General features: G+C 38.0%; 1 protein-coding gene across 6 annotated transcripts in view; it reads left to right on the top strand.

Annotated features, from left to right (window-relative positions):
* The window catches only part of PAK1 (p21 (RAC1) activated kinase 1), a 147,129-nt gene that overhangs the window by 109,500 nt on the left and 12,633 nt on the right, over positions 1-24,996 (top strand). For all 6 annotated transcript variants that reach the window (XM_037523023.2, XM_037523025.2, XM_037523024.2 and 3 more), the window contains exons 5-11: positions 1,972-2,009; positions 7,378-7,494; positions 10,237-10,411; positions 12,563-12,626; positions 16,284-16,332; positions 21,037-21,149; positions 24,756-24,873. In XM_037523023.2, coding sequence (XP_037378920.1) covers positions 1,972-2,009; positions 7,378-7,494; positions 10,237-10,411; positions 12,563-12,626; positions 16,284-16,332; positions 21,037-21,149; positions 24,756-24,873 — 674 coding nt within the window. The remainder of the gene's footprint in view (positions 1-1,971; positions 2,010-7,377; positions 7,495-10,236; positions 10,412-12,562; positions 12,627-16,283; positions 16,333-21,036; positions 21,150-24,755; positions 24,874-24,996) is intronic.

The following is a 24,996-nucleotide window of genomic DNA, read 5'->3' as shown; positions in this document are numbered from 1 at the left end:
GTATATCCTGAATTGATTTCTCCACAATACAGCTGGCTGTTCAGGATATGTTTTAAGAACATATTATCACAGTCTGCTGTATTTCCTGCTTTGTGGGGTTTAGGATTTGCCATAGAACCAGAGAAGCTTTATTTGGCACTTTCTCATATTGCTGGAGTTGAGATCTTGGAAGTTTTCTGGTGTTGATTCTTAGTGAAAGATATTTTAGATTTGGTAGAATATTTCTTAATACCGTTTGTGGTGAACTGACAAAGCCAGTTTCTTCTTGGACCTTTAGGAATTAAAAACAAACAAACATAATTCTCGGTCTTTAAACTTATTTTCTTGCTAAGATCTTTACTAGGTTCATGTTTTATATTTTCACAAGTCTAAGATATCACTGATTGTAAGATCCACTGTTACCTAATATACCACAAAAGAAAGAAAGTGTTGGCAATTAAATCATGTAATACCTTTGTAGGATTCATCTCTGTTTCAGAGATGTTAGTGTTAAAATGTACACCTTTGAGTCAATGAAATATGGTAATTGTCTTACTGGGGAGTTTGAACCTGTTCTTAGGAACAAAACTCTGCCTTTAATTAGACTTGACATGATTAGTCCCTCTCTTTTCCGAAGCCTTGGTTTCCCTCTCTTGTGGGAAACAGACCTTATGGAGGGTTCTTTCTACAAATTGTAGCTGCAGCCTGTTCATGATTTTTCATGAGTGGCTTAGGATGGTGGTAACCAGGAATTCTTTCCCTTTCTCGTAGAATGCAGGAAATTTCTTTAGCCATTGAGGTCCAGTGGTGATACAGCTGATAGTATGGATAAAGTTCTAGCATAATATTTAGGATTAGGATTAATTTTTCTGTGTCCTTTGGGTAAATACCTAGGAGTGGAATTGTTGGATCATGTGGAAGCTCTACCTTTAGTAGGTTGAAGAATCTCCACGCAGCTCTCCATTGTGGATGGACCAGTTTGCACTCCCACCAGCGGTGCAGGAGAGTTTCCTTTTTCTCTACATCCTTGCCAACATTTGTTGTTGCTAGTTTTTTTAATATGTGCCATTCTCACCGGTGTGAGATGGTATCTTATTGTAGTTTTGATTTGCATTTCCTTGATTGCAAGTGATGTTGAACATTTTTTCATATGCCTGTTGGCCATTTGTATTTCCTCTTTGGAGAAGTTTCTTTTTAGCTCTTCTGCCCACTTCACCCCTATGTTTATAGCAGCACTATTTACAATAGCTGAGCTTTGGAAACAACCCAAATGCCCAAAAATAGATGACTGGATCAAGAAGATGTGGTCCATATACACAACGGAATATTACTCAGCAATCAAAAAAGATAAACACATGCAATTTGCAGCAACATGGATGGAGCTGGAAGGGATCATGCTCAGCGAAATAAGCCAGAAAGAAAAAGAAAAATACCGGATGGTCTCACTCATAACAGGAATCTAGAAAACCTAAATAAGGGACCAGGAAAAAGAATAACTATAAGAAAGAAAAAATCAAGATCAACAAACAACTATGAACCAGAGACACACTATGGGGGGTAGGGTGGGGAAAGGAGGGATGGGGTCAAAATAAGGAGTTTGCAATTGTATGGGGAATATAAAAATTAAAAAAAAAATTATCTATAACCAAAAAAAAGAAAGTGAAAAAAAAATGTTTAGGATTGGGTCAGGATTCAGATCTTGACTCCTGTTTAACCTGTGTCACCAAAGGCAACTTCCTTTACTTCTAGGAACCTCTCAACAAATCCATAAAAGAAGACCTAATGATAGTACTTAGTGTTGAAGTAAGGATTAGAGAAGGTAATATATATAATGTGCTTAGCATGGTGTTGGACCCATAGAAGCAGTCATACTATATTATCCTATGAGCTTGGAAAGTACTTGACTGGATAGGCTTCCTTACCTCTCAAGAAAAGATTAATTGGTTATTGTTTATTGACTGTGTCCTTTGTCTTGTTTTTTTTCTTTTGCAGATAAATTAGCTGAGGATTATAATTCATCCAACACTTTGGTAAGTCTTTGTTTCTTCTGTTCTGATATAGTTAGGGATCAAGACCATATGTCGTAGATGCAGAGCCTAGACTGAGAGGCATTCATCTTAGTTACTTTCCCACCCTGGACTTCATAGTCCCTATCTATACAATAAAGCAATTAGACCTCATAAACAGTGGGAATCTCTTCCAGCATTTAATTTTTTTAATGCTCTAGAAATGGTAACCATAGAACCTTAAGAGCTAACTTCTTGGCTCAGTTTTTCATCTATAGCTTTGAATCTTGGGAAAGTCAATTTGCTTTTCTGAGCTTCAGTTTTTTTCAATAAAATGAAATCCCTTACTGGGACATGACTTCAATTTACCTGAATTTAGAAAGAATTTCCTTTCTTTGGTTGGCCAGTTCATAAAACCAGGATTAGAACTAAATGTTGAGGAGAATAGATTCTATTCAGAATAGAAGTGAAGTTGTAGTGAATGCCTGTTACTTGAAGGGATATTATAGAAATCATTGATGAATTGAATGGAAGTAAAATTAGATGATTTCACAGTTCCTCTCTTCTCTCAATTTATAGATTCTATTCCAGAGCAAATAAAATGAAATGTTGATATGTTTGTAAGGGTTTAAAATCTAGTAAGCTGTGATATATAGGAGAATACTGCTATTCTTTACACCTTTTATACAAAGATGCTTATGTCATATTGTTTTACTAAACATTTTCAAAGTCTCTACTCTATGCCAGGTCCCATGTGGAGAAATGGCAGTATAGATATGAATCAGACATTATCTGGCCTCCTAAGAACCCCCAGTCTTGTGAGTGACATAAAAGACTATGTCTGACTCATTAATTGCTATATCCTTGGCAACTTGCAACTGACCATTTCCTGAATGAACAGCTAGATATGTCCCTTGATGGTAGAGTCTGAGTTGAATCATTTAGTTATCTAAAGCAAGAATTAAGGAGAGACAATCATAGTCCAGACAGAGAATAAATGGCATGTACAAAAGCAAAGAAGTTCATGAGTTATGTTTGCACAGGGAACTGTAAGTGGTTTGTTATGATTGGAATGTGGAGTGTGAAGAGACTAGAGATGGGTGGTGAGGAGGACTGGGTGGCAGGTCAGATCATGTTGGAATTTTAACCTTATTTTAAAGGTAGCGAGAAGCTTTTGAAAAAATTTAAGCAGGAAAATGGTGAGTTCTAACATAATATGGAATTACCATGAAAATACTTTGTATTATGCTTCCATTAATGGGAATCATTCTGAGTCGTTTTTGCTATTATTTTTTAAAAATCATATGTCTAGTGCCTTTTAGCATACTGGGTCTTTTCTTACTCACTTTCTTTAAATCCTCAGAGGAGTTTAATGAGGTGCATTATTATCCTTGTTTAATAGACAATAAAACTGAAATAGAGGAGTGTTAATGGCTATAGGATATCTGATTCCCAGCCCACATTTTTTCTCCTGGTTCATTCTCCTCTCATCAGATGGAAGAGATGTGGTTACAAGATGGGGGAGAACTTGCAAAAACTAAGATGTTTGGAAGTTTCTTGAGGTTATTAATCAGTAAATTATTGAGGAAGGGGTCTGCACAAAGCAGAACAGAGCTTTGTAACTCAAATGTCTTTATGTTTTTATATAAGGAATGATCAGTATATGCCAGGCACATACAGTTTTATATATGTTAGCATAATTAGACCCCACAATTGCCTTGTGAAGAAAGTAATATTACCTTCATGTCACAGGTAGAAAAATAGATTTTTCTAAATACTCATAACTAACTGTTGCAGCAGAACTCCAACTAGCATTAGGGTCTTCTGAGTCCCAGTACGGGATTCCTCTCACCATGGCAGGGATCTAAGAAAGAAGGTATCAGGGAGGCGTTCTAAAGGAGACTGCAGTACAATGTTAGCTATGTTGTTTGTTATTGAGGAGGAGGAGCCCTGGGGCTCACGCCATATGGCGGAGAGGATGACACCTGCTTGGTCAAAAAACCTGCACTGGTTTGGTATCTACAATTAAACCATTCAGGCTGTCAAGGAAATTTTTCTCCCCTAATTCAGAATGTTTGTCCTTGTGGCTCAGTACAGTATATATCCTGACTAGGAAATATAGTGGAATCATCTCATTATTTCATATTAGTGTCACATGGATGATACTACTTGATTTTTGAAACAATTGGACTGGATCGTTATCCTCATAACACAGGTTAAGAAATTGAGGGTCAGAGAGAGTAAACGACTTGCTCCCTAGTAGAAACCCATCCAAAATTGAGTTCTCCTAATCATTATTTTAATTTATACTGTAAATATTTACTTAGCACTTTCTTTGTGGCCAGGTATTAGTGATATAAAAATGAATATGCACTGTCTTACTCCTTGAGGAAAAATTAATGACAGACTAGAGGGATAAGGACTGCAAAAGAGGTATGAACAATGTACAATACAGTCATATCTGATGAAGTGATTTATTATGCCTGGTAGTATAAAGAAGTGCTTTCTTGTACAAAATAGCATAAACAAAAGCCAAATTGTTTAGGAAGCATTATATCTGGCCAGAGACCTAGCACTTTCTTTTGGAGCTAAGGAAGTATTTTAAATAGGAGATTGATGTAGTTGGATGTGTGTTTTAGTTTAGCTAACATCTTACAAAGATTCCTGTAGAATTGGGTCAGATTAGTAGAATGAATTCATGTGCCCATCTCTCTTGCTATCCCAAATTTCTTAGTTCTAGAAAAGATATATTTTTAAAAAAACACCAAAACAGTGTTCGAAAACTTAAGCAGGACATAAATGAACTATTGTCAGCAACTCATGGAAGATAGAAAGCAGAGAAGATTAGAATGATCAGAGCAAAAGAAACAACTTAAAGGTACGTCAAAGAGAAAATTCTCTAAGTAAGATCAAAGTAGCTCCAGAGAAAATGGGCTGAGCGAACACACACAGAGACATACACGAAGCAGGAAGAAGTCCCAGGTCATCGTCAAGGGTAAAATTAATTAAAATTCTTCATTTGAAACACCAGGTGCAATCTCCATCTTTCAGTGAGCACTAGGTAGTAGAATCTTGATTGTAAACTTAGGCCACATAATTTTTTAAAGAAAGTAAATTCCTGCTTGAAGAAATTCCAGAGCTGGGTGTAAGGACCTGAGGAGAGAAGTAGAGTACAACCTGATGTAACTATAATTCTTTAAAGGCGGGTGAGAGGGCAGAGACGGTGGATAAGCAGCTCTACAGTGGAAGAAATATATTTCTCCATCCCAAGATGAATTTCTTATATTTTCAATAACTGGGAAGAGCGGAGTCTCTATCCTATATCCTTTTCCATGTCAGCATACCCTAAAGTGATGCTTGTCATAACCACATCTCCATAACTCACATAGCAGACTGCATCAGACCTCCCATTCAGAGGAAGGGACAATGGAGAAACAGACTTACATAACTACAGAAGAAACTCGTGTTTATTACATACAGCAATCAGTGCTTCATTTGTAAATAATGGATAGCTGAGGATCTCTAGACACTTGAGAGGAACAAAGCATTAAAAAGAAGAACTAAGATAAAGCAGTGATACTGACCCAAAGGAAATAGGTAATTCAGAAAGAGAATTTAAGAAAATCTGACAGTTCAGAGAGATTCTATAGATACTGCATGTAGGAATTATTTGTATTACAAATCTTGTTAAACACTTCATTCCATGCATTGTAGAAAAGATATTGCTTCCCTCACTGGAAGAATACTGCCCAAGCAGCTTGCCGGTAGCTAAGTAGAAAAAAGGGGAGTTAGAAGGGGAGGGGGGTGGGAGAGGGATTGGAGGGAGAGAGGGAGGAGCTCAGGAGACTGAGGTGATGGTGCACGGGCGCACTGGTGAATGAAATTCTATGGGGACAACACCTGAGGGGGGCGGGAAGCAAACATTGTTTAAAAATGAACAATGATGTAAAATATATATAAATTAAAAAAAATTTAAAGTGTAGTTAAACACATCACTTACATGCATTACAGTATTGTATTTTAGAACTGAAAGGGACTTAAAGTCACCCTTCAAATTATACCACTCATCTTTCCTCCACATTTCTTCAAGTATTGACGGTTGAGGCCAAGTAGACAGAGTCATTGCCTCTGATCACCAAAGCTAGTTGTTTTCATATGCCTATGTCCTATGCCTATGTCAGTTTTTAAGTTGTGTCCTTTAGTGGAGGTTGTGGTAGGATCTATGAGATGACCAGTTTTTCTTGCCATAGTATGTCAGATGTGGTAAAAGCCAGTCTTCCATACAGTGACATAGACTAGTATTCTGCTAGGTAAGTTCCTTCAGTTATCTGTCATTCTGACTTTCCTCTGCCTGGAAACCCCAAAAGGCAGGTAGGAGGGGAACTTATCCTCTGTCTCCTATATTAGCTGGTGAGCTGCTTTCAGACATGGACCATCTTTTTCATTTTTGAAACTTTATGTCAACAGCATTCATCACAGTGTCTTAATAAATACAAAGTAGGTGTTCTGAAAATATCTGAAAAAGTTGAATAATATCAATGTATATTAAAAGATTCCTTTTGCCTCTGATGGAGCCATCAGTTAATCTCTATTAAACCTCATGTTTTGGAGCTACTTTGTCTCATGAATCTGTGTTCTAAACAGTAATGGTATGAAATTTTGCCTGGACCTGCCCTAAAACCTGCCAATCTTGGCCCAGCTTTGTTACAGTTTTCATGGGAAAATCGAATTGTTTGAGATTATAGCAGATTCAGTTAGTGGTACTTTAAGGTTCATTCCACTGCAGGGCAAAGCTTAGTGAAATGGATAGCATTCAGTCTGGGGAGAAACTTATTGTCTTCTTGGGACTCCTGGTTTTCTATATCTTCCTGGTTTGAGATGAGGGCATCTAATCATATAATGGGTCTAGTAGGTTTTGGTAAAGAAAAGAAAATGAGAGGCAAAAGTCTCACTGATTTACCATGTTAGAAAAGAGTGAGGAGTTACAGGGATAAACTTCTTACTATTCCAAACTTGTGATCCCTTCCCTACAACTCAGACGTTAGACTGTTCAATGTGGAGAGTAAAATTCATGGAGTAAGAAGGAACTATGAATTTTTCCTTAGGTGGAGTGAGGGAGGTAGGTAGAAGAGCTATAAACTGATTTCCCATTCCACAGTTAGACTTTGGGTGGGAGAAGGAATCCTCCCAGCGACTGAGTAGATGGTGATAGCTGAAGGAGAGGGAAGCCGACTGTGTTCTGAGACTGACTACACAACATTGGAGTTTTTGGAGACTAGTGTGGGTTTCAGAAGGAGTATCAGGATGAATTTTCTTTTGGCGGATTGATGATCCTGATAGATTAGGTACCATGGCAAATGGACCTGATGAATCTACCTTTCTCCCCATGTAGAATGTGAAGACAGTATCTGAGACTCCAGCAGTGCCTCCAGTTTCAGAAGATGAAGATGATGATGATGATGCTACCCCACCTCCAGTGATTGCTCCTCGCCCAGAGCATACAAAATCTGTAAGTCTTTGGGAATATACACAGCTATGTGATCTATTAGCATGTGAGGGAAGGATGGGAGATGGTGTTGAAGTCTAGAGGTTTAGCATTCTGGTAGATGTCCTGTTTTGGAGCTGGTTAAATCACTGAGTTTTCTGTGTGATTAGGAATTTTCTGTGTGATAGGCAAGAAGTGGTATATTTATTTATCATTGGTTTGCAGATTGTACCAAAGTGTCCTAAAAACTTGTGTTTATACCAACCCAGCCTTAGTTTACTTAGCCTGTTCTGCACAGACATTTAGGAAGATATATAGAATTAATGTTACTTAGTGCAGGGCTAGTATCAATTATCTAGTCTCCTGGGAAGCAACATATTAGCCAGCTGCAGATCTTTTCTTCTCTGTTAAATGTGCAGCGTTCAGCCTCATAGACTATCAATGATGATACTGAAAGACCCAAGAGAATTTATAAATATGTTAGTGCTATTAATGTACTAGACATCAGGAGTGCATTTTGATGCCGGATGTTGGCAATGATTTTTATTTAACTTCCTTTGAGGTTCTCATATTGTCAGAATAACCACAGTCTCTGTCCTCACTTTATACAGTCTAGTCCCCATGCCTTTTATATCCCCATGCACATTATGCTTCTGCTCACTGTCATTAAGCACTGACCTATCATCAGATGATACTTTTTTAGGGTTTCTTTGTTTGGATTTTTTATTATACAAGAGCCTCATAACAAAAGAAGGATTAGGGCTTAAACTCTGTGATAATACAAATAAAAGGCTGCCTCTGGAGTGCGGTATTAAGGGAGGTGTTCGAGCTGAAGTTGGTCGACTGTGAGAGATACTTTGAAGGAAATTCAAGGGTATTGTATGACCTTTTAGGTTGAGAACTTATAAACAGAATCTGTGGAATCACCCTTTCTTAAGGTCACAAAGTTACCATAAGTAAAATGAGCTTCAGAACTGGAAGTTATCAAGATAGTTCACATCGATATGGCCTTTTTGGTTTATAAACATGTTCATTAAGAAAAGTGGTTTTATTTTTCCCCCGCTATACCATCAGCTCCCCTCTAAAGCAGAAGAAATACACACACACACACACATACACACACACTTGCAGTGCTTAATATAGTTATTACTTCGCAGGTGTTAGATCCAGAAAGATAGTAAATACTGAATGAACAGATGAATCGATAAATTTGATCTTCATAGAATTCTTTTTCTGAAAAGGCATTGTTAATTCTTAGTTTATAGCAAAGTTGAGATATGGAAAGGCAAAATTGATCTACCAAGAGTCTCTTGGTAAGCAAGAGCCAGGAATGAAAGCAGGGAATTGACTCCAAGCCCAGGTTGCTTTCCCCTATAGGATAGTGACTTCTCTGTGTGTGCAGAGGAGCCTGTGCCAGGAGCCAGATACAAATAATGTTAGAGAAAGGAAAGGTAGGGTCTACACTTTCAAGGAGCCATATAAGAAGAACCAAAGTAGGAGGACAAGGCATCAAAGTATAGATTTAGGTACCAGGGATATAGTTTGTTTATAGCTACTAGAATTGAAAATTAATAATTCATTATGTTAGAGCAGTCAAGAAAGAAGCTATAGTCTCTGGTCTCATTGTCTTGATTTATTACTCTTTACACTGTGTGGAAAGTGTGCTCCTATTTCCACCTATTAAAATACTGTCCGTTCTTTAAGATCCAGCTTATGAATTCCACTTGTTTGTTCATTGATTCATCAAACATTTTCCTGAATCCCTGTTTTTTTGTTAGGCAGTAGCTTAAGTTACAGAAATTCGGGGATTCTGTTTTCATAGAGTTGAAAGATAATTGTGATCTATTTATGAAAAAAAATTAAATGCCTTGAAACATGTCACAGGGAAAGGGGATATAATCTATGAGTACTTCTTCTGTACCACAACAGTATATACTTTGCTCATTTCCTATGACATTTATCCCTTTCTGGCTTATTCAGAACTTTAATGACATTTCTTTCATATGAATGAGAGGATGGGGGCAAAGGTTTGTACGAAGTGAGGCAAAAAATAGATTTCCAGTGGATGTTTTTAAGTAAATGAATGAATAGAAAATGTATTATTAGCTAAAATTGAAAATCATATCATCTGGTAGGTGTGATTCTAACCATTTTACACATCAAATAATTTATTACCACAACTTATCTTATTAGCGTAAGATAGGTATCATTAATATCATTTTACAAATGAAACTGAAGCACAAAGAAGTTAAGTAACCTATCTCAGGTCATACAAATAGGAAGAATGAGAGTTGGGATTTAAGACCAGGCAGTCAGATTCCAGAATCTGGGATTGAAATGACTACAGCCCATTGCCTCTTAAAGAAGAACTGTTGTAGTCCCTTCTCTGAAAGAGTCCAGGATTTAAAGAAGGAGTAAAACTCAGAAGAAGATAATGTTAAGTGTTGTATTAGCAGTTGCAAAGTTCTGTGGGAATATAAGATATTTCAATGAGGGAAAGAATAGAATATTACAGATGAAACAGATTCCCATTTAACACTCGATGCTCCTTCAAATCATTTCTGTTGAGTTGTCTATCTTGTATTGAATATCTTCGATGTTCACACTTTCACTAATCCCTCAGGTGTACATTGATCTAGAAGAAAGGATGAATTTGTCTGCATTTTTTTCTTCTTTGGACATTCTAACACATATCTGTAAGAGGCTAATGAGCTTCCTCATGCTAACAAAGGCTGGCCTTGCCAAATTCTTGCACCAACAACGCAGGTATACACACGGTCCGTGATTGAACCACTTCCTGTTACTCCAACTCGGGACGTGGCTACATCTCCCATTTCACCTACTGAGAATAATGCTGCTCCACCAGATACTCTCACTCGGAATACTGAGAAACAGAAGAAGAAACCTAAAATGTCTGATGAGGAGATTTTGGAGAAATTACGTAAGTACTTTGCAGCTTTCTGAACTTTTCTCTCATAGGTAACTGGTTGAACACAAGGATGGAATTCCATTGCTGTAACTATCTTGGCCCTAGACGTGGTCCATGTGGCTGACTGGTTATGCTTATTAGCCGCACATTATGCCTCTGCTCACTGTGTTCCTGCACCCACTATGTCTCACTGGCTCTAATTAGATACCATGTTGGCATGGGAATGTGAGGAGAGAGTGTGAATAACTTATTTTGAGAACTATCCATGTCACACCCCCCTACGCCCAGGTTATGGAGATAACAAATAGCTTTTATCTAGCAAATAGTCTGGAATGTTGTGTTGAGAATGACTTGACGCCTTGTGTGTACCTGGTGGGAAAGAGTGCTGTGATTATTTATGCTTGCCATTGACCTAGGACAAGACAGATCTGCTCTCTTGGTTGCAGGAAAGAGAGAAGGAAAGCTAACCTTTTATGAGCCTGTACTATGTATCAAATGACAAGCCATGTATTTTCCTGATTTTTCCCCATTTATTCCTCATAAAAACCTTGTGAAGATAGGCATTATAATCCTCATTTTCGCAGTTAAGGCATTGAGACTCAGAACTGCTAAATACCCTGTCCCAAACTACATATCCAGAAATTGACAGGACTGGGGTTAGAACGTGACTTGTGTCCCTGTGATAAAGCTTGTTGCCTTTTCCTTTCAGGCAGAAACTTTTATTTTACTTTCTTTAGTGGCAAGAAATGGGAACATGTTAGGGTAGCTTATTTGTGTGTTCTAATAAACTGCAGGAGAATTGATAGGGTGAGGAAGGACTGGATTGTTCTGCAGACTTGGCAAAACCATTTGACAAGTCACTAATTTATTTTTTTGTACCTATCGCCTTCTAAAGAGGATTGAATTTAACCATATCTGTTGAATGGCATTGCTTTCTAAAGCTCAGTCTCGTGGTTCTCTAGCTTAGCAGCTCTCAAATTCTTCCTGATAATTCTTGTTTGACTTACATTTTTTTTTCATTCTTTTAAGTTGCGCTTGCCCAGAGTCCTTAAGAGATGATGAAGAAAAGCCACTTACCTACCCCATGTATTTGGTCTTATATGAAGGCTTTTTCTCTGAACCAGATTAAAAAAAAATATTTAGAACACGGAATGATGGAAAGCAGACTGGCCTTGGGAATTACACTTGATATCTTGGCCATAGATTATGCTTTTATATAGTGAATAGTCTGAAGGCAAGGTTGAAACCCCAGCTCTGCCATTGCCTTGTTCTTGGGCAATTTCCTATTGTTCTCTGGCTTACTGGCCTCCTTTTTCTCATCTTTTAAATAGGGATGATAATACTTGTCTCACTTATAAATCAAATAGAAGAATTTTATGGAAAGTACCAAGTCTTAGTAAATGGTGTTTAGTGGAAAGCACATTGCACTGGGAAAACAAAAACAAGCAGCTAGACTTGGCTTTGACACCAAATTTGATTTGTGACCTTGGATGGAAGTATCTTCCCTTCTGGGGGCCTCAGTTTCACCATCTCTAGATTGCAAGTTGTGAAACCCAGTGAACTGCCTCATACCTCTGTGTCTTTGCACTTGAAGGACTTCTGTAACTGCTTCGCTATTTATTCCCCCTGGCCAACTCCTCCTTACGTTGTAAAAATCAACCCAGATATCACTTCCTTTCTGAAGGCTTAGCAGTCTGTATTTTGTGTCTCTTTCTATATCCTCTTGCCATCTATCACAGTAATTATTATATTTTCATCAAACTTTATACTTATTTTGTCTTCATGAAATTGAGTTTTTGGAGAGTAGGGTCTCTTAACTGTGTCTCATCTACCTCATCATTCCTAGCACTCAACATAGGGCTTTGTACAGAGTAAGTGAGCATATTAAATGAATAACTGTTTATTGAATGAGTGAATTTAAAAATGAATGACTGACTCTTAGGAATTTAAAATTAAATAGATTACTATGAATAAAAACAGTGAAAGAGCTGAAAATTTTTATTGGAATTTATAGGGGAAAGCTAAGGACCTGCTTATTATAGTTTTGTGGTAATAATAAGGTAAGTCTTTAATTTTTGCCACCTCCAGGGCTTGGGAGCGCATGGACCTGTTTGTATCTTGATCTGGGAAAAAAATGATTCATGGTCTCTGTTTCTTTCAAAGGCAGCATAGTGAGTGTGGGCGATCCTAAGAAGAAATATACACGATTTGAGAAGATTGGACAAGGGTTAGTAGGGGCATTTTCTTTCCCTAGAGAAATGACTTAAAAATTATGTGTGCTTTTGTTTTGCCTCTCATAAATCTTGTTTTCTTCCTCCACCTCACCCCGTACCCACTTGGAGGTGTGTTAGACTAACTTTAGGTTTGGTGGAATTGTACTTAATGTGAGAGATGTGCCATTAGCTGATCAAGTTGCTAAAAATATTTTTGCAATGAGAGTGATAAAAATGTTTAACTTCTTAGCACAAAACCTGCTTCCCCAGTTACAATTCTCCTTTTCCAGATTAACCCTTTGTCTAGTGCTACGACCTACCAGCATTAATGTGAAATAGGATGGACTCAAAACTGCAGATCTTTCTGCTAACGTAATAGGACCTATGTTTCTGGGTGGGTGCCACGTCCCTGCTCTTTGGTTCCTTCTTTAAATCTTGTATGCTGCCTGCAGTGTACTGAATTTAGCAAATCTCAACAGAGTTTCTGTTGTGTGCGAGGTACTGTGAGTGCAGCTATGAATTAGACAATCTCTGCTTTGAAGTTCCTCATGTCTACAGAAGAAGATAGCCAAGCACAAAATTATAATATACTGTGATATGTCTTAAAAATGTTTGGCTGTTATTTTGAGCAAAAGAAGCCAGACTTATAGAGCAGATACTATATGATTCTATTTATATGAAGTTCAAGAACCGGCAAAATAACATTTACTAATAGAAGCCAGAATAATGGTTACTTCTGGGGAGGGGATATTGATTGGGAAGGAACATGAGGGGGTCCTTTAGGGTGATCTTGGTACTGAATACATGAGGTGTACATATGTACAAAAAGTCATCAAGTTGTACTCTTAAGATTTGTGCAGATTACTTCAGGTAAATATACTTTTATTTTTTTTTAATTTTTTTTTTAAAGATTGATTGATTGATTGATTGATACATACATACAAGCACTGGGTATAGTCAGAAGCACGGGAGGGTGAGAGAGTTCACCAGAGCCAGAGCAGGGAGCAGAGCAGGCAGAAGGACCGAAGTACACTGCTGAGGGGAGCAGCGGGCGGCAGGAGAGGTCTGCACGCCATTTGGGATCCTCCTCCGATGGCCGGGGAGCAGCCGGGGATCGAATTGGCGCTGCAGAGGCTGCGGGCAGCTTCGCAACCCAGCGCTCAACCGCTGCGCCATCGGGGAGGCCCAATATACTTTTATATAAAAGAGAAAAAGAATAAGATTTCCACAGATCTTACCAAAGTGCTACAATTAAAAAGAACTGATAAAGAAGTATCTGGTTTATAGAAAGCTCAGTTTTGGTTGAATTAAGACATTGTTGCTAATGAAATCTTTGAAGTTTTCTGATTTAGTTTTCTTTTTTATGCATAAAAGAACTTCTGAAAATAAAATGAGGTGCATGATATAGTGATATTGTGTATGTGCATCATTCTACAGTTTCCATCTGTTGTTTAACTTAATCCTTAAAATCCTGGACTTGAGTGTACCTCATTTTTTCCTGGTCCATTGCTTTTCCTACCAGACATACTTTTGTAAGTCTGAATGGCATAAATTAGTTAACACTAATTTAATGGCATAAATTAGTTAACACTCCTTTTGCTTGTCACAGATAATCTGGGTATGGCATTTCCTTTAGCTAACTACATTAAGATAGTAAGAATGTAGCAGAAAGTAACATGGATAACTCAGGCAAGTCAGGTTCCATCTCAGGACTTTAGTTTCTTTATTCATAAATTTAAGGGAGAGGGATTGGGGATTCAGGATCTTTCCAAAAATCCAGACTTTTTTTCCCAAACACACGAGGCCCATTAATAAGCAACATCTGTAAAATGTTTTCCCCTTATTTTCTTGACAAGACTATTAGAGTGAAGGGAGAAATAAAATAGTTAAGCACTTATGTAGATGTTTTCATGTTCCATGATTTTAAAACTGTAAATGCCACACAAGTGTTGTAAATAATACTATTGTACTTTTTGCTTGCTTTCTCCCCACCTTTAAGATCTGAAGATTTGCTTTTTTAATTGGGAATTCATATGTCTAATCATATGTCTGTTCAGTTTAGAAATAATTAAGTACTAACCAGTGGGCTTAGGTACCTTTCTAGACCTCTTAATCATGGAAACATAGTCCCAAATGTCCAGTCCTCTGAGGTCTGGGCATATTTGCTCTTTAAAAATGGTGCATATGATAAGGAGTAGGGTGATAGGAAGATACACACTACTTTTATGACAGACGATGACTAGAGGTGGGTGAGCAGACATGGAGAAGTAATTGTCATGCAAATAATCCAATCCTTATTTAATAACCAGCATCTTACAATCACAATTTCCTGGCATGGATATAGGGTTCCAGCTTAAAAATGGTGGTTAGGAAACTGGTGACCATAATTTCTAGCTATAAAATGATCTTACAGGTGATTTCCCCTGGGAAGTATAATGCATAGAGTGCATTTTTGCAATACATGATAATTTTAAATTTCTTCAAATTGCATCATATATATATGTGACATATGGCATGCACAATTACAAATATTTAGCATATTATACACCTAAACATATGCGATATTTATGGTTATAGGCGTGAAATAAGGTTTTAGTATTTTGAATGGACATGATTACCTTTCTAGCATTATTCTTAGGGTTTTTTATTTCCCTTCCTCTTTCCATCTTTCTCTCCTCTCCTACTGTATGTAAATGTATGTGCATATACATATATGTATTTATAGTGAGGTTATTTTTATCTTGAGGTAGAAATAGTATCAGAATTTCTGGGAGCCTATGTATTCGAAGAAGCATATTTAATGTCATTTTATCTTTGAAAAAATGACTAAAAACCTATTTCATAATACAAACTAGAATATAAAATTCACATATCTGCATGATAAGATAAATGATTAAAAAACACTGTTTTAAAGTGTCATCGTATCAGAGTGGGAAGAACACTTTGAGATTATTTTAGATTATTCAGTGTGATACAAGTTTTTTGGTAGGTACAGTTTTTTTTTTAATGTAAATTGTAGTGGAATATAACATACATAAGTGTACAACTTGATGAGTTTTCAAAAAGTGAACACACCCATGTAACTGGTACCCACATTGTTGGTTCCCCAGAAGTCCATATCAGTTTTTGATAAATTATATTCAGCCCCCCTCCTCATTCTGAAACTCTCCCTACCCTTACCCCTCACCTCTAATTGAAGTCACATATCTAATCTTATCCCTGTTTAAAGATGCAGATTTTGAGGTCACAAGAGAGTAAAGCCATTTGCCACTGGTGCTGGAATAAGAGGAGGAAGCAGAAACAGGAAACTAGTATATATTAAAGACCTATTGTAGCACTTGATGCTGATTGATTTAAATTCTCTTGTGTAGTCTTATCTTTACAAATAAGTAAAGTGAAGCTCAAAGAAACTGAGTAATCTGTTCAGATACTAACTTGTAGGTACTTACTTCTACATTGGAACTCAGGTCTCTTGTCTGCTAGACCCTATATTCTCTTTACTACTGTATGCTGCCTCTCAAATATAAGAATGGAGATGGGAGCAATGGGGGATTATTTTTGCTGCTGTTATTAACACTTGCATTGCCACATTGTATGTAGAGTTGGCATTTGGCAAATTCAATTCATTGAACACCTGTGTTTTTTATTTCTCTTTTCCACCTGTTGTTCAGTGCTTCGGGCACCGTGTACACTGCAATGGATGTGGCCACAGGGCAGGAGGTGAGTACACCAACTGGTGCTTCTGCATTGTTTCTTTTTATTTTGGTTAATTTTTAGTCCTTCTTAACTCAATAGAGACACTGCTAGTTTATTACTGTAGCAGACTGGAAATAGAGAAGTAATAGGATGAGGCCTGCAGATTTTGGGGGAAAAAATCACTCTGACTACAGTGTGGAGAGCAGACTAGAGGAGGTAAGAGTCAGGAGGTTATCATGGAATTCCAGGTGAGAGATGATGGTTTGAACCAAGCTGGTAGCATAGTGTGAGTGGGAGAAATGGATGGTTTTGAGAGATACTTAGATTGGTAGATTTGGCAGAGTCTGCCCATCACCAGAGTTAGGTGACTGAATGTGAGGATGACTCATAGTGAGTGATATTAGTCAAGCAAAAAGAAAACAGGTGAAGCTATAGGTATGAAGAAGTTGGATACTGCCTGCGAGACCTTGCTGTGGAACTGCCAGTGTGCAATTTTTATACAAATTTGGTGCTTAGGAGAGAAAGCTGATTTAGAAGAGATTTAAACTCATGTCTCTTGTCTCCTCATCTAGCAGTCCTTCCATTCCTCTATGCATGGGATTCTTTTAAATGTTGAAGTCCTCATTTGCAGGTACCTCTGTCAGCTGGGAGAACTATCCCTTAATTCTAAGGTCTACTGACCCAAGAGCTTGTCTTCAGCAGAAGGAAGACATGAAGGGTATTCCCTTGCATTCTGCTCTTTAGTTATAGGGTAGGAATGTTAATAGGTAGGCTATAGATAGGAGAAAGTTCTGGGTTTCAGAAAATGAGAGACCCTTATTACAATGAAAATAGTCAGATACCTCTAATGGAAGCTGCCAGGATCTGCTTTGGTGAGAGAAAACCCTTGGTATACTAGAGAAATCACTGTTAAAAGGGACATTGCATACCTCACTGTGCTCTTGTAAGTCTTTTACAAGTGTCTAAGCCAAATATTGAGGTCCATGAAGGGCATGTCAACTTTTTAAAATAAAATCATCATTATGGTTAGAAAGTTACTGTTTTTCAAGGTGAGAATCCAATTACCTAGATGTTTATCCCATAAAATGTGCATGGTAAATGACCAACAGGCATATGAAAAAATGTTCAACATCCCTTATCATCAGGAAAATGCAAATCAAAACCACATTGAGATACCACCTTACACCAGTAAGAATGGCACATATCAAAAAAACAAGCAACAACAAATGTTGGCGAGGATGTGGTAAAAAAGGAACTCTCCTAAACTGCTGGTGGGAGTGCAAACTGGTCCAGCCACTATGGAAAGCTGTCTAGAGGTTCCTCAGTCTACTAAAAATGGAGCTACCATATGACCTGGCAATTCCACTCCTAGGGATCTACCCAAAGAACACAAAAACATTGATTCAAAAGAACACCTGTACCCCTATGTGTATTGCAGCACTATTTACAATAGGTAAAACCTGGACACAACCCAAATGCCCCAAAATAGATGACTGGATCAAGAAGATGTGGTGTAGATACACAATGGAATCTTATTCAGCAATTAAAAAAGATAAACTCATGCCATTCACAACAACGTGGGTGGAGCTAGAAGGAATTATGCTCAGTGAAATAAGCCAGAAGGAAAAAGAAAAATATCAGATGGTTTCACTTATAGCAGGAATATAGAGGAACCAAATAAGACTTCAGTGTAAAAAAACAGTACAAAATAACAACAGTACAAAAACAGTACAAAATAACAGTACAAAACACAACAAAGCAAAAATGGACAATTATAAATCTGCAGGGGAGGAGGAGGGAGAGGGATCAGAGGGAGGGAGGAAGGAGCACAGGGTGCTAAGGTGATGGTGCACGAGTGCCTTGGGGAAGGAAACTCTATGGGGACTACACCTGAGGGGGTGGGAGGAAGCAAATATTGTTTAAAAATGAACAATGATGTAAAAAATAAAATAGAATGTGCATGGTAATATATATCGCACAAAAGCATTGAAATAATTCAGTATAGTAAGACGTGAAAAACATGTGAACTTTAAGAATTATATCTCATTTATATTTATTCATTCTATAAAGCATTTACTGAACATTTGTTTTATGCTATACCTTGTCCTAAGAACTATGAAAGATTCAGTCCTGTGCCTGCATCATACATTAAAATCATCTATAAATGTGAAGGACCATGTTTTTATGCTGTACATATGGACATCTTGTAGTGTTGAGAGGAACCCACCTCAAAATATTGGGGAGGAAGAAAGAATGACATTACTGTCCAAATTTTAAATGTGGTAAACTGGAGGCAGAGATTGAAAATAAGAAGTTACACTAATCCTAAATAGAACCCTCTGTGAAATAGATAATATTTCCTTTTTATAATGAAAAATTTGAGACCCAGGGCATTCAGATAACTTGTAAGGTTATAATACCAGTAATTAGCAAAGGACCAGGTTAGAATCTTTGGATTCTAAAACTTAAACCTGTGTGTTTTCTGGGCTTTAAGGCCACAACTAAGTTAAAAGTAGGTACTAGGGCTCCTCATTATGTTTCTGGCCTCTAGGGTCTCACAGCCCTTGATGGGAGGTAGGCCAGTGATGGGTGGTTCCTGGAAGTCCCCGAGGCTTCTTGTGAGAAACTCAGCTTCACTGTGTGCCTGCCTTGTGGTTACAAAACTATGAATGGAAGAGTCCATTAGAATGGCTAATGCAGTGTGGTTAGGAAGACCTCATTTCCTGCCCCAGGGAGTATAAATTTTTAGTGGAGCTGGTAAGATGCTCTCAGTCTTTGTGAGTGAGTGCTTACTGGGGGTTACCAGCTGTGAAGAGCAGAGCTATTGTCTGTCACATAAAGAAAGATTATTAATGCTGGGGAGTCTTCCATTTATAGATCCAACAATTATTTTTCAAGCTTATTCTTAAGGGAATGTGTGTAATAGGAACAGATTGAGGAAGCCTCATTCAGAGTTATATGGACATGTGGGCATTGATTGTGACCTTGGGCATTTTTCTTGTGAGTGTTAACCTTAATTTCCTTACCTAAAAATGCCGGTAATGATATTTATTTGGCAGGATTGTCATTAGGTTTTACTGAGATAATGTAAATACAGCACCTGATATGGAGCCTGGCACACAGTAGGCATTAAATAAACAGTAGTGTTGGTAGGGTAGCTGGTTGTTGCTGTTATTCTTACTGTTCTGTACCAGATACTCATCAAATGCAGTTACTACTCTAATTAACATTTTCAGTGTTGTATTCCTTTTATTATTTAAATCTCCTACTTATATATGAGTAACATCTTCATTTACTTGTATATAAGTAACACTATTAATTCTCAAAACAGTCCTGTGGTGGGAGGGATTAGACTTGGGAATATTATCCTTAACATATTGATGAAGAGACTGAGGTTCAGAGAGCTTGTAATTAGTCATGGTCATTAAGTGACAGACACAAGCCCAAAACTTTAGTCATCACAGTTCAAAACCACTTCTGTTTCCATTATAGTAATGCTGTTTGCTGAGGTAAGTCAGTCAATCCGATTAGACAGTGTTATGGGGCAGAAGGAGGGCCACCTTGGGACCCCCAAACCTGCCTGCTCTAAATAGTTTTGGCCATCTTCCACATCAAGATAAAACATACTCTAGTGCGTAAGACCTTTAATAGAAAAGAACCTTAATACAATTAGTGTGCAATAAAGAGAAGAGAAGAGGAAGAATATAGTTTCCAAATCAAGCACCCAAAATTGCTCATCCTCTGCTTAGGTACCCAGCCAAACAGGGTTGGACCAAAGTGGGATCGCTGAGACCCAAAAGCTTGCCACAAGTCTAAGGCACCTTCTGGTGGGCACCCATGGAAAGGGGCAGAAGGGGCCAGGCAGGTCTGGAAGAAAAAGAGCAAAATCAAAACCCAAGTCAAAATAAAGGCTGCCATTGTCAGCCACCCCATGGGTCTCCCACCCATGTCTCTGTTTCTTTCTTCCTCCTCCTGTTTCTTCTGTTTCTTTCTCCTTCCATGTCCCCCGAAGCCCCTGGTACAGGTCCAAGGCTGAGAAGCAAGTGCAGGTTCTTTCCAGTGCCTCTCCAATCCATGTGCCTCCTTCAGGTCTTCTTGATCACCTTCCTTTCTTCTCTCCTCTCTTCTCTAGCTTCACCTCCCTGCCCAGCTCTGCCCTTCCTTAGTGTGGGGCAGGGAATCTGTAACCTCCTTTTCCCCTGGGGATTACCCTGCTACGAAAAGGGCATTCAGCCTTGTTAGTAGTTCTTAAAGGGGATTCTTTTTGCAGCTCTCCTTCCCTCCCCCCGCCCCCACCTCACTATGCTGGCACCTCTCTTTTTCTCTCTCCTTTTCCTAATAAACCTATCCTTTGAGCCATAGAAGGTCACCGCATTATGATTAAAGGGGCAATGCATCAGGAAGATATAACACTGATCAACATATACTCCCCAAATGAAGGTGCAACAAATATATCAGACAATTACTGTCAGCTCTGAAAACAGACATTAGAGTTTTTCTGGTTCAGTGGGTTTTCCATTTCCAGCAAGTTTCTGCATGTAGTCAATGCTGCTGTCCTAGGACTTCATATTAAGAACCTTTGTTTTGTACTAATACTCTGAATTCCTCAAGGACTAAGACTGTATCTTACTCATCTCTGATGTCGTAGTGCTTAAGGTCTGGCCTTTAGAAAGTATTCAGTGAATGCTGAGTAACTCTGTTTATACATTGAATGTTCTCTGATTTCAGGTGGCTATTAAGCAGATGAACCTTCAGCAGCAGCCGAAGAAAGAACTGATTATTAATGAGATCCTGGTCATGAGGGAAAACAAGAACCCAAATATTGTGAACTATTTGGACAGGTATGGAGTTATAGGTCCTGTCAAAGAGATTGGGCCTTTGGGTACGGATGGATGGTGGAATAGCTTGAGGAAAAGAACACCAGCACATAGAACTGCCTCCACTTAAGAATCTTCTGTGATACTTTGCTCTCTGCCTCCAACCCTGCCCGCAGATAGTTGCATACTCTTTTTGGGTTAGGATGAAGCCTACCACACTGTAGCTTCTAACAATGTTCCTAGTGCTATTTGGCCTCAGAATAACTCATCTATCTGAATTAAACATGTGGGTCTTTAAATTCTGTATCCTAAATATTTCCTTATGCTGCTCACCCTCTTGAATAGCTTCAGTTTGTCTATATTTCCTTAAAATGTGATACTCAGTAGTCACTTGAAAATTGATGAGTATGGCGAGAGAGTGGAATTCCCTTGGTCTAACATCAACACAACCTAATGATTTCATTCATACTTTTGTTTTTTATGAGATCTGTTTCATTGTTAATTTCTAGTAAGTTTTGGTCAATTAAAGTCACTGATGCTTTTTTTAATACATACATGAACTTCTCAAACTGTAGAACTTTTTAGTTTTCTTCCATTTTGATTATCCAATTTTGATAACTATCATACCAGTCCATCTGAATTTTGTTCTTCAACATAATGATAGTGATCGTAGCTGACATTTGTGCTGTGCTTTACTTTGTAGTAAAGTAAAGGTGCTCTTTTCATGAATAGTAACTCATTGTGAGGTAGGGTTTATTATTTATATTTTACAGATGAGGAAACTGAGGTTCATAGAAGTTAATAACTTGTCCAAATACCAGTAAGCCAGTAAGTAGCAAACCAGGATTTTGGATTTGAATAGTTTCAGCACCAGTATTCATTTCCCTTCTACCTTATCATGTTCTTTTCTTCCATAATCTGAGAAAAAATAAAGTAAGCTCCTTGCTCAGGTTTCAGAGACATCACAGGTAAAGGTAATAATGTAAATCTTAGATCTAATTCTTGTACTATTTGCACTGCATTGCCAGCCACATTTAATATCTGCCATATTTCTTTTCCTGCATCTGAAGCTTTAATTTCCTCAAAGAGGATGGGAGTTGGACTTTTACTTTCCCTGCCTATGGTAAATAACTGTATAGAATGAGCCATCTTCTATCGGGGATGTTTGTATCCATGATACGGGCCCTGTTTGACTTTGAAGATTTCTCTAAAAATTATTATTCACCTTCCCATATAGTTAGGAACTTACTATACCAAGAATATAGCTTAGAAAAACTATTGAAAACTATAAGGGTATCAAATTTTGGTTCAGTACTTGGAAAAAGGAAAGCTGTCCTATAAGAAAGTGATGGACTTCTCCATCACAGGAGGCAGGTAGACAGTAAAGTGCACGGCCATGTTGGGGAAGGAAATTGTGTTCTGAAATGTAATTAGAAGATTTATAGGCTTATTTATTATCATGCCTTTGCTAATGTTCCCAGAGGCTTATTATACTGTGGAATCAGAAGTAAATAAGGCTCAGTCCCCACATTTAAATAGTTTCTGGTATAGTTGTAGAAAAAAAATATCTGGGCTCCCCTGTGGAAGCACACAAGGGGGTGACCCTCACCTGAACATTCAGTAAAGATATTATAGTCTGTGGTTTTTGTGAGTTGTCCCAGAGGAAAACTCCATTTTCCTAATTTTAACTCAATTAAAAATGTGTTCTTCTCTATGTGATGCTTTGATACTTTACCTTGAGATGTGATTTTTGAAGATACCTTGGCACAGTATGTAGCCACAACTTGTTTCTGAGAGAACCTGAATCTGCTCTTGCATTGTTTTAGCTTTGACAGTAACCGGTCCTAGTAGGAGGACTCTGATTTGCCTGTGTCCGGAGATGGCCTCTTAGATCTTCCTATTTCTTTCCACAATTTATCCAAGTTGACAGATGTCCTCTCAATGTGCTTGAAAGATGCCATAAATGTGAATTATCAGGGCAGAAATAGACTCATGCCAGTAAAAGGTTTTTTGCCCAATCCTGATCTGTCCCTGTCCAAGTCCCCCATAGTCTTCTCACTGGAAAGGACTGTTAAAGAAAGACTTATTCTGTCATATTTATTCTTTGTGGACATTAAAAAAATTACAAGACTTTTAATTATTTAGACTTCAGAGTCTCATGGAAGAGCACTACATTAGTAGTCAAAAGCATAGGATTCAAATCTTACCTTTTGCTTGGTACCACTTTTTCCCCCCTCAAAGTTTCCCCATCTCTCCTGCAGTAGTAACAATATCAGGATGAAGGTAAGCTGACAAACCACACAGCTTAAACCATTTCCAGCTAACTTCTTTGTCTGAAGCTAGCTGAAGCGTTGTTAGGTTTCTGAGCTGTCCTTGTTTTTATTTGATTATTCTATAGGTGAAAAAGTGGACTAGACATTTTAAGAGACCTTTTTATTTATCACCTAACGGGGCAGAATGACTCAAACCCTGAGTGAAACTATCAGTTTTAACTCATGTCAGCCCATAGTCTCCCCAGGGATACGTTAAATGGCAGCCCTTGGCTTACCAGAAGAGACTCACTGTAGCCTTGCTGAATTAACTCCATTCCTAGAATCAGACACTCAAGATGGAGATCATTGTTAGTGTAAAGACTGTGTATAACATTTTACAGCTTTTAAGTGGCCTTTATAACCATTATGTAATATTTATGGTTACCTTTTATTTTACTTCTTCATTTATTCAGTAAATATTGGCATCTACTGTACTGGATTCTGGCATAGGATCTTGAACAAGACTCAACACTTATTTTATTTAGCATTATCCCTTCAGCTTCATCCATGTTGCCACAAATGGCATGAATATATCTTTTTTGATGACTAAGTGAAATTAGTCAGGGGAAAGATAGATACTGGATGGTGTCACATGTGGAATAGAGAGAAACCAAACTAAGGGTCAGATAATTACAAACTTAAAAAACTAACCCTTGAAAGCTGACTATGGAACTGAAAGGGGAGGGGGCTCCGTGGACTCTGATGGTGGACTGCGGCCCATTTGGTAGTGTGTACCTTACAGTGGCAATACCTGAGGTGGGGGGGCTTGTACTTCCAAAATACTGACATTAATGTAAACCTTTATTACCTCGATTCAAAGTAAAAATGAGCCAGTTCTTGGTCTCATGGGTCTCAGACCTATTAGAATTCTCAAGGAAGTTTAGTGACTTTTCCTAATATTGGTAACATGGACTCCAAATTCCATGTTTATAAAATGCTTGGGTCCTCTTTGCTTTGATATTTCTGAAGGTATGGGAATCATGCCTAATTTTAGGGAGCATTCCTTTGTGTTATAATGAAATATAATTTTATCTTCAACCCAGTGATCTTAGTTCTTCCCTTTAAGACTTCATATAATAATCTGTCTTGTTTGCTCCAGGTAAATCCTTAAGAGATGTTAAATTAATAAAAAAGAGCGAGAGAGATCAAGTTAGTGACTGTGTCCCCAAGTTTCTGCTTTTTCCCAGAAAAAAGAACCCTAGGCTCTCCTAGGGCTAATAGAAATGCAGGTTCACTTTGTATATGTGCTTAGCCTTTGAAACCCAGTGCTATGTCTCAATGAACTGTTCCTTCTCACCTTTTATCTGTACTCCCGCAGTTACCTGGTGGGGGATGAACTGTGGGTTGTCATGGAATACTTGGCTGGAGGCTCTTTGACAGATGTGGTGACAGAAACCTGCATGGATGAAGGCCAGATTGCAGCTGTATGCCGTGAGGTAAGGCCATGAGGAATCCTAGAGCAAAAATCCTTCCATATCCACATCTCTGAGATTCTACCTGATGGAATTAGTCTGAGGAATTAGTCTAATTCTCCCATCATTTGAAACTTTGAAATCTTA

This window comes from Talpa occidentalis, unplaced genomic scaffold (genome assembly GCF_014898055.3).
Source record: "Talpa occidentalis isolate TD23 unplaced genomic scaffold, MPIMG_talOcc4v2.1 talOcc4.3, whole genome shotgun sequence".
Taxonomy (NCBI): Eukaryota; Metazoa; Chordata; class Mammalia; order Eulipotyphla; family Talpidae; genus Talpa; species Talpa occidentalis.
This window is presented reverse-complemented; position numbering and strand designations above follow the sequence as displayed.